At 46.6% G+C, this 10,058-nt stretch overlaps 1 protein-coding gene across 1 annotated transcript; it reads left to right on the forward strand.

The window, feature by feature from the left end:
* Positions 1 to 7,715: 7,715 nt before the first annotated feature.
* Positions 7,716 to 9,853, forward strand: phlda2 (pleckstrin homology-like domain, family A, member 2). Its single transcript, XM_068046831.1, has 2 exons — positions 7,716 to 8,266; positions 9,534 to 9,853. The coding sequence occupies exon 1, from the start codon at positions 7,824 to 7,826 to the stop codon at positions 8,232 to 8,234; it is 411 nt and encodes a 136-aa protein (XP_067902932.1). The 5' UTR covers positions 7,716 to 7,823; the 3' UTR covers positions 8,235 to 8,266; positions 9,534 to 9,853.
* Positions 9,854 to 10,058: the final 205 nt, after the last annotated feature.

The raw sequence follows: 10,058 nt of genomic DNA on the forward strand, positions 1-10,058 counted from the left end.
CGTGGCAGATGGAGTATAATCTGGAAAAATGTGAGGTTATCCACTTTGGTAGGAGGAATAGATGTGCAGTGTATTTCTTAAAAGGTAAGTGGCACAGTGGTGCGGTGGTTAGCACTGCAGCCTCACAGCTCCAGCGACCAGGGTTCAGTTCTGGATACTGCCTGTGTGGAGTTTGCAAGTTCTCCCTGTGACTGTGTGGGCTTCTGCCAGGTACTCCAATTTCCTCCCACAGCAAAAGACTTGCAGGTTGATAGGTAAATTGCCCCTAGTGTAGGTGGTGGGGATGTGGTAGGGAATATGGGATTAATGTAGGATTAGTATAAATGGGTGGTTGTTGGTCAGCACAGACTCAGTGGGCTAAAGGGCCTGTTTCAGTGCTGTATCTCTATTTTAAATAAAAAGTAAGGGATTAGAAAGTGTAGATGTGCAAAGGGACCTGGATGTCCTTGTCAATAAGTCACTGAAAGCTAACGTGCAGCAAGCGATTAGGAAGGCTTTATCGCAAGAGGATTTGAGTACAGGAGTAGTGAAGTCTTGCTTCAATTGTATAGAACCTTGCTTAGACTGCACTTGGAGTACTGTGTGCAGTTTTGGTCCCCTTACCTTAGGAAGGATATTATTGCTATAGAGGGAGTGCAACGAAGGTTCACCCGACTTGTTCCCGGGATGGCGGGACTGCCCAGAGAAGAGAGATTTGGGAAACTGGGCCTGTATTCTCTAGAGTTTCAAAGAATGAGAGGTGATCTCATTGAAACATACAAAATACAGGGTAGATGCAGCTAAGATGTTTCCTCTGGTTGGGGAGTCTAGAACCAGGGGACACAATTTCAAATAAGGGGGAAGCCACTTAGGACAGAGATGAGGAGAAATTTCTTTACTCAGAGGGTTATGAATCTTTGGAATTCTCTACCCCAAAGGACTGTGGAAGCTCAGTCATTGAGTATGTTTAAAGTAGAGATTGACAGATTTCTAAATACAAATGACATATGAGGATAGTGTGGGAAAAAGGCATTGAAGTGGATGATCAGCCATGATCATATTGAATGGCGGGGCAGGCTCGATGGGCTGAATGGCCTACTCCTGCTCCTATGTTCTCGCAACATGTGATTCAGGGATGGCTGGAAAAGGTGCAAAAAACACAACCAGTAATACAGCATTATTTGTCAATCAGATGTGACAGTTCACTAGAAGACGGTGTTGTGTTGGCTGGATGCAGAATCATCGTACCCAAAACAATGCAGAGAGAACAGAAGATACACGAAGGCCACATGGGAATGGAAAAGTATAAGTTTAGAGCCAGCTGAGCTGTGTACTGGATAAGCATCTACAAAGACACTGAAAAATAGTATCTACATACAACTGATGCCAGAAGTATAGAAATATACAGCCAAAAGAGGAAATGATGACTAATGAAGTACTACCCAGGCCATGGCATACTGTTGGAGCATTATTCAGGCACTATCAAGAATGGTATCTTATAGTAGCAGACTATTACTCAAAGTTCCCATTCATCAGAAAGGTAAAGGATTTGAGAGCTATAACAATCACCACAGTAGTACGAGACCTGTTTGCTGAGCAAGGGATTCTAGAAAGGAGGATGTGTGATGATGGAACCCAATTCACCTCCAGAGAGTTTATGGAGTTTGCTGAACAGTATGGATTCAATGGAATAAGCTCACCATCACATCACCCAAGGGGACACGGTTTTATAGAAGGACACGTCCAGACGGTCAAGAAGACCCTAATAAAATGCCAAGCGACAAAGGAAGACACAAACCTTGCCTTATTGTCACTCCAAGCTACAGCTCTCAAGGCCAACATGAAATCGCCTGCAGAGCTATTGAATGGCAGAAAATAGAAGAAAACTCTACCAAGCAAGCTACATCCTCCAAATGACCATGAGGAAGTAAGATGACAAATCACTGATGCAGAGGTAAAAGAAGTCAGCATTTCAACAAACATGCCAAATCATTGCTTGAATTGTTGAGAGGACAAATTGTACATGCCCAAGACCCATTGCAGAATTTGTTGGTAAAACTGAGACTCCAAGATCACACATCATCGAGACTGAAACTGGTAAGCAGATGAGAAGGAACAGAGTCCATATTCGGCCTACACCAGAACTGGTAAAGCAGAGAAGGTCATCAGCAACATCACCAACAAGCGACACAACATTAACAACATCACTAACATCAAGCATACTTTCTACAACACCAGGAGCAACACATACAATACTGCCAGTACAGCATACCAGCTCATTGCAGAAAGGATGATGACAAACAAATCCACAAGATAGAGGCACAACATCTTACCACCGGAACGATATCATGAATAAAGTGTTCAGAATTACAAGTGTTTAATTGTAAAAGTTGATTGTAAATCTTCTTTAGTTTAGTCAAAAGAAAAGGAAAAATTTATGTTTTAGAAAGTTATGTTAACAGGGAAAGGCATTGCAATTTTTATAAAGAAAGAGGGATGTTATATTGTATTATCCAAAAAGACTTAGGAACTACATTGTTCAAGCATATGTATATATATCTTTAGAATGTATGACGGAAATCAAACCTGCCAAATGGTAGCGGTTGCGAGTTTGGAAGGTGCTGTCGAAGAAGCCTTGGTGAGTTGCTGCAGTGCATCTTGTAGATGGTACATACTGCTGCCACTATGCGTCAGTGGTGAAGGGAGTGAATGTTGAAGGTTGTGGATGGGGTGCCAATCAAGCAGGCTGCTTTGTCCTGGATGGTGTTGAGCATCTTGAGTGTTTTTGGAGCTGCACCCATCCAGGCAAGTGCAGAGTATTCCATCACACTCCTGACTTCTGCCTTGTAAATGGTAGACAGGCTTTGGGGAGACAAGAGGTGAATTACTCGCCGCAGAATTCCCAGCCTCTGACCTGCCCTTGTGGCTCCTTGATGCCATATTCGGTCAATTGCTGCCTTGATGTCAAAGGCAGTCACTCTCGCTTCACCTCTGGAGTTCAGCTCTTTTGTCCATGTTCGGACAAAGGCTGTAATGAGGTCAAGAGCTGAGTGGCCCTGGCGGGACCCAAACTGAGTGTCAGTGAGCAGGTTATTGCTGAGCAAGTGCCACTTGATAGCACTGTTGAAGACCCTTTCCATCACTTTGCTGATGATCGAGAGTGGACTGATAGGGTGGTAATTGGCCGGGTTGGATTTGTCCTACTTTTTGTGGACAGGACATACCTGGGCAATTTTCCACATTGCTGGGTAGATGCCAGTGTTGTAGCTGTACTGGAACAGCTTGGCTAGGCGCGTGGCTAGTTCTGGAGCACAAGTCTTCTGTACTATTGTGGAATGTTGTCAGGGCCCATTGCCTTTGCAGTATCCAGTGCCTTCTGCTGTTTCTTGATATCACTTGAAGTAAATCAGATTGGCCGAAGCCTGTCATCCATGATGCTCGGGACCTCAGGAGGAGGCAGAGATGGATCATCCACTTGGCACTTCTGGCTGAAGATGGATGCAAATGCTTCAGCCTTGTCTTTTGCACTGATGTGCTGGGCTCCCCCATTGTTGAGGATGGGGATATTTGTGGAGCCTCCTCCTCCTATCAGTTGTTTAATTGTCCACTACTGTTCACAACTGGATGTGGCAGGGCTGCAGAGCTTAGATCTGATCCATTGGTTGTGGGATCACTTAGCCCTGTCTATCGCATGCTGCTTCCGCTGTTTGGTGCGCAAGTAGTCCTGTGTTGTAGCTTCACCAGGCTGACACCTCATTTTTGGGTATGCCTGCTGCTGCTCCAGGCAAGGAGCAACACTCTTCATTGACCCAGGGTTGGTACCTTGGCTTGATGGTAATGGTAGAGTGAGGGATATGCCGGGCCATGAGGTTACAGATTGTGGTTGAATACAATTCTGCTGTTGCTGATGGCCCACAGTGCCTAGTTTTGAGTTGCTCGATCTGTTCAAAATCTATCCCATTTAGCATGGTGGTCTTGTGAAGATGGGACTTTGTCTCCTCAAGGACTGTGTGGTGGTCACTCCTACCAATACTGTCATGGATAGATGCTTCTGTGACAGGCAGATTGGTGAGGACAAGGTCAAATAGGTTTTTCCCTCTTGTTGGTTCCCCTCACCACCTGTCGCAGACCCAGTCGAGCAGCTATGTCCTTTAGGACTCAGCCAGCTCCATCAGTCATGGTGCTACTGAGTTACTCTTGGTGATGGACATTGAAATCCCCCATCCAGAGTGCCACCCTCAGTGCTTCTTACAATTGGTGTTCAACATGGAGAAGCACAGATTCATCAGCCGAGGCCGGGGGTGGGTGGCGTGGGGTGGGGTGGGGGGGGGCGGGGTGGTAGGTGGTAATCAGCAGGAGGTTTCCTTGCCAATGTCTGACCTATGCCATGACACTTCATGGGATCCAGAGTCAATGTTGAGGACTCCCAGGGCAACTCCCTCCCAAATGTATAGCACTGTGCCACCACCACCACCACCAGTGGGTATGCTCTGATGGTGATACTGGTGTCTGGGACATTGTCTGCAAGATATGATTCTGTGAGTATGACTATGTCAGGCTGCTGCTTGACTAGTCTGTGGGACAGCTCTCCCAACTTTGGCACAAGCCCCCAGATGTTAGTAAGGAGGACTTTGCAGGGTCGACAGGACTGGGTTTGCCGTTGTCGTTTCCAGTGCCTAGGTCAATGCCAGGAGGTCCGTCCGGTTTCATTCCTTTTCTTAGACTTTGTAGCGGTTTGATACAACTGAGTGGCTTGCGAGAGCAGTTAAGAGTCAATGACATTGCTGTGGGTCTGGAGTCACATGTAGGCTAGACCAGGTAAGGACAGCAGATTTCCTTCCCGAAAGGACATTAGTGAACCAGATGGGTTTTTACAACAATTTACAATGGTTTCATTGTCACCACTAGCCTATCTTCTAATTCCAGAATTTTAACTGAATTCAAATTCCATATATCCCCAGAGCATAAGCCTGGGGTTCTGGGTTACTAGTCTAGTGACATTACCACTATGCCACCACCTCCGATGATGCAGCACTCTTTCAGTTCTACACTGAAATGTCAGCCTAAATTGTGTGCTCAAGACTTGAGAGTAGAACCTGAACCCACAACCTTTTGACCAGTGAGAGTGCTATCACTGAGCCAAGGCTGACACTTCATTAAATTATAAATGGCCCCACTCTTGCCAGAATTAGGTTCTGGAAAGTAATATGACCTAAATAGTATAATTTTAAAGGGCTTTGAAGGAACAGAGAGACCTGGGGGTGTATGTACACAAATCTTTGAAGATGGCAGGACAAGTTGAGAAGGCTGTTAAAAGGACATACAGAATCATTGGCTTTATAAATAGAGGCACAGAGTACAAAAGCAAGAAGGTTGTGTTAAATGTTTATAAAACACTGATTAGTCCTCAGCTAAAGTATTGTGGTCATTTCTGGGCACCACACTTTAGGAAGGATGTCAAGGTGTTGGAAAGGATGCAGAAGAGATTTACTAGAATGGTGTACGAATGAAAGACTGGAAAGACTGGAGAAACTGGGGTGGTTGTTCTTAGAATGGAGAAGGTTATGGGGAGATTTGATAGACGTGTTTAAAATCATAAAGGGGTTTGATAGAGTAAATAATGAGAAACTATTTCCGGTGGCAGAAGGGTCAATAACCAGAGGACACAAATTTAAGGAAATTGGCAAAATAACCAGAGGTGACATAAGTGAAAAAATTATGCAGCAGGTTGTTAGGATCATGAATGCACTGCTTGAAAGGGTGGTGGCAGCAGATTCAATAATTACTTTCAAAAGAGAATTTGATAAATATTTGAAGGGCAAAAAATTTGAATGGCTTATGGGGAAACAGCAGGGTCGTGGGACATATTGGAAAGCTTTTTCAAAGAGCCAGCAGAGGTTTGATGGGTCAAATAGACTCCTTCTATGCTGCAAAATTCTATGATTCCAAAAGTGTGCTTGCCTTATGCAGGTCTACATTGCAGTGGGGGCAGTTGAGGCAGTGATGGTGGGAATTTCAATTGATGTCTCCTGCTTCCTTGAGTGGCGTCTGCACAGAAAGGAGAACTTGCTTCTTGCAGTATAAATTTCAGTGGGCAGAAAAAGGGGGCAGAGAATTTGCCTAGCCAGGTCCCAAGGAAAATTCCACACTGCCCACACAGATAATGCTGGCCACAGGAATTTTGACTCATTAATGTTAACAGGCTGTTAGATAATGGGGGTGTAGTGTGGGGGTATGAGTCCTGAGTCTGATCTTGTCTTCAGCTGCTGTCCAGGGAGCACTGGTTAGCCATCAGGAATGGGAACTCTCCCTAATGGTTAGGGGCAGCAAGGGAATCTAATGGTTAGGGTTAGCACTAATGGGAACTGCAGGGCTCCTGCCACTGAGAGCAGTGCTGGCAGATTGAAACATCCCAGCCCCCATTTTTTTTTTTTCTAACCCCGTTTTTTTTTTCTCAAGGTGGCCTTTATACCCCAGGCCCCTTTTATATTTTTCATGTCGAGGGGGCCTTTATTCCTCAGGCCCCCTTTATGTACATATTTACAGTTTTAAAATAACTTTATTAAAACCAGATAAATAAACAAAAAAACTCAAATTAAAATGCCATTCTCGGCTTCAACGATGCACTCCAGTCCCTGCGGTGCCCACCGGTCGCGGAAGGCCTCAAGCGTACCGGCGGACACCGCATGCTCCTTCTCCAGGGACACCCGGGCGCGAACGTAACCGCGGAAGAGGGGCAGGCAATCAGGGAGGACGGAACCCCCGACGGCCCGCAACCTGGACCTGTGAATTGCCACCTTGGCCAGGCCCAGGAGCAGACAGACGAGGAGATCCTCCTCCCGGCCCAAGCCCTTCCGCACCGGGTGCCCAAAGATCAGGAGCGTGGGACTGAAGTGCAGCCAGAATTTGAGGAGCAGCCCCTTCAGATACTCAAAGAGGGGCTGCAACCTCGCACACTCCGTATAAACGTGGAACACGGACTCGTCCAGGCCGCAGAAAGTACAGGCGGCCTGGGAGTCCGTGAACCTACTTAAAAGTCTATTGCACGGGACTGCTCTGTGCAGCACCCTCCACCCCAGGTCCCCGATGTAAAGGGGGAAGACTCCCGCGTAGAGAGACCTCCATCGGGGTTTCCCCTCGCCGCCAGATGGCAACGCGGACCGCCAGGGCGTGTCCGGCCGGCTGACGAGGGCGAGGAAGTGGAGAGTGTGCAGGAGCAGCCCGTACAGGAAACCCCTCCACGCCGATTGGAATGGCACGGAGGGCATTTCCGAGAGGCGGCTCGGGTTGTGCGGAACCGGCTCCCGAGGAGGGTTTCGGGGCCTGGGTCCGATGAGCAGTCCCAGCCCCCATAGCTGAGCTCTTTTGGTTAAGTTGCCGGTTCTAGGGCAGCTCCTTACATCGCATGTTAAATGAAGCTCAGCCTCATCAAAACTACTTTAAACAAAATCCCCAAATACCTAACATAGTGACTGAAACAGATTTTCCCAAAAAGCTGGAGTCTGGCCTTTTTTTTTTGATGACCAGATTAAATTTGAAAACCAGAGAGAGGAAACGCTTGCATCAGATCCTGTCATTTGACTCCTTTTCCAGTAAAGGGCTCTGATCCTCCAGTTGCACTTGATCCACCCCTCCTCCATCCTGGAGTTCCCATCCTCAGTGGGTGAGGCAGGAAATGGGAGGGTCCGGAGCTGCTTTATCTCCAGGGAGGAGTCATTGATTCTTTAGTTCGAGCTCAGCCGGTGGAGCAGCAGCAGTTTCAGGTCCAGCTGAGTGAAGCCGGGTCACTGCCTCGTGTCGGCTCTTTCTTTTCACAACCAAGACTGAAAAGAGAAGCCGTCAGAATGAAGAAGATCGCGGATAGCGCCCAAGTGATCAAAGAAGGCATCCTCGAGAAGAGAAGCGACAACCTGCTGCAGCTCTGGAAGAAGAAGTACTGTATCCTGACCCAGGACAGTATCGGGCTTTTCCCGGATTGCCAGAGGCGCTCCCCGAGGAAGGAGCTGAACCTGCAGCAGATCCAGACGGTGGACTGTGTGGAGAGGACCGGTAAATACATCTACTTCACCGTGGTCACCACCGACAACAAGGAGATGGACTTCAGGTGCCTGGGGGAGAGCTGCTGGAACTCGGCCATCACCATGGCTCTCATTGAATTCAAGAACAGAAAAGCCATTCAGAGTTTCAAATCTCGACAGGAGAGTGAGACTCCGTCTCCCGGCCAACAGGAGAAGGTGTTGGGAAGGTCACCCTAAACCTCACCCTCCACCTCCCCCTCGCTCCGCAGGTAAGGACCAGACTCACTCCTCCTGAAAGGAATTCAATACTGTAACATTTTATGTTCAATCCCCCAACCCAGTCTCTCTGTCACTGCCTTTCTTCCTCCGTTCTCGGACCTGATCCAGTTGGGAAATATTCCAAATTATCAGGAACTTAGTGCGAGTTAAAGCCGGACTCGATACCCAGTTCGATCCCAGGCAGCTGGAACATGGCGGGCTATGTACAAAGCTTCGAATTAGCGCCTGTTTCCGACAGTCTGACCCCCAGGTCTTTGATTTTGGAGAACTTTTGTTTTAAAAAAGTCACCTCTAAAGTTTCCGGTAAAGTTCCGCTCCGCCATCCTGACACGTGGAGTCCGGAATTCTTGGGAGTTGCAAAATGGCCCTTGTTTAAATGTTGCCAGCGCCACCAATCTCCGGGCTCAGATTGTGTGGCTGTTGAGACTTTAGTGCCACATTGGGTAGCGCCAGTCACCCATCCCGGGGTAGGCTCGATGTTCCCCAAACCATTCTCTTTCCCGAATATCCCGACACCTTGGCATCTGATCGTGTGTATGTCTAATTGCCAGGACGCGCTTATTATATGAGAACTCATGCTGACACTTGTCACCGCTTTGGGGTTCAAAATTTAACCTATTGCTTGATATTCAGCTGTATCTATCAGGAAGATTCCAAGCCTGTGCTGTGAACCAGCTAATCTGAACCAGGGAAGTTAAAAGTGGCAGCAAATGAGCTCAGTGCCTCTGAACTAGGGGAAGAATGAGCCAGGGTCTCTCTCTCTCTTTGCTATCCAGTGCCACATGCAGGAAAGTGTGTGTGTATGTTCACGCCCGTGTCTGGGCATTGGGTAACAGTGGGATAAGGCTGAGAATGGTCTGCCACCATTACCAACCAGGCTCCTTCCTGAAAAATTGTTAATCAATGGGGAGATGGCTGCCCACTCCTTTTTAGTAATGACACACCAAGATGAGTCATTAGCTTCAGGATCAGAGAGGGAAGGAAGGGAAGAAAATCAGGGCAAGGAAAGTAATTAGTCACTTAGTTTGAAATGCCAGTTTACAAAATATAAAGGTAAAATATTTTACCATCAGTTAGCCTTCTCACAACTTGACTAATGACCAGCTCTTGCTTGATGTATGGTTGAGAACTCCCTTCAATATATGTGAAACTATGGTGCTGGGACTTACTTGTTAATATTAAACATTTTACAGTAACTTATGGTGCTGAATGTAAGAAAATGCTCTAGTCACTGACTTTAATGTCCTTTCTTTCTAGACGGCCGTATTGATTGTAGAAAATATCTTGACTGAGAGTGTGGATGAAGGAAACCTAAGGGATTGACAGCCATTTGAAATGAATGCAATTTCATCCTCTGAGCTGCTTCTGCCAATGGATCTGAGCTGCTGCATTCAGAGCCAGCAAACACCCAGGATCCAAAGCCCAGCTGACCGGAGCCCGTGGGTCTGGCTGGAAACCTGCTACTCTATTTATTTATCTATTGCAGAATCCAAGAACTTTTATCTCTTTGCATCAACTCCTTACATAAATTATTTTGTAATTAATTTCCCATATTTATTAAAGTTTTTTTAAAAAAAATTAAATCTGTTTTTCTTTTCATGTTCACTTTGCACTTACATGAAAAAGGTTTATAAATGTTTTTTCACTCAATGCCTAAAAGTATGGTCTCCAAATGAGGCTTTGCAAGCTGCAGAAGTGTGTACCATGGTGCTTCAGGGCTACATAAGTCAAAGATCCCATTAATTTACATAAAGCTGAAGTTGCTGATAAATCAGGTTAGCA

This window comes from Heterodontus francisci, chromosome 14 (genome assembly GCF_036365525.1).
Source record: "Heterodontus francisci isolate sHetFra1 chromosome 14, sHetFra1.hap1, whole genome shotgun sequence".
Taxonomy (NCBI): domain Eukaryota; kingdom Metazoa; phylum Chordata; class Chondrichthyes; order Heterodontiformes; family Heterodontidae; genus Heterodontus; species Heterodontus francisci.

What these genes read in the sequence shown, in the direction of transcription:
- phlda2 (XM_068046831.1), top strand. Translation starts at nt 7,824, where the DNA reads ATGAAGAAGATCGCGGATAGCGCCCAAGTGATCAAAGAAGGCATCCTC.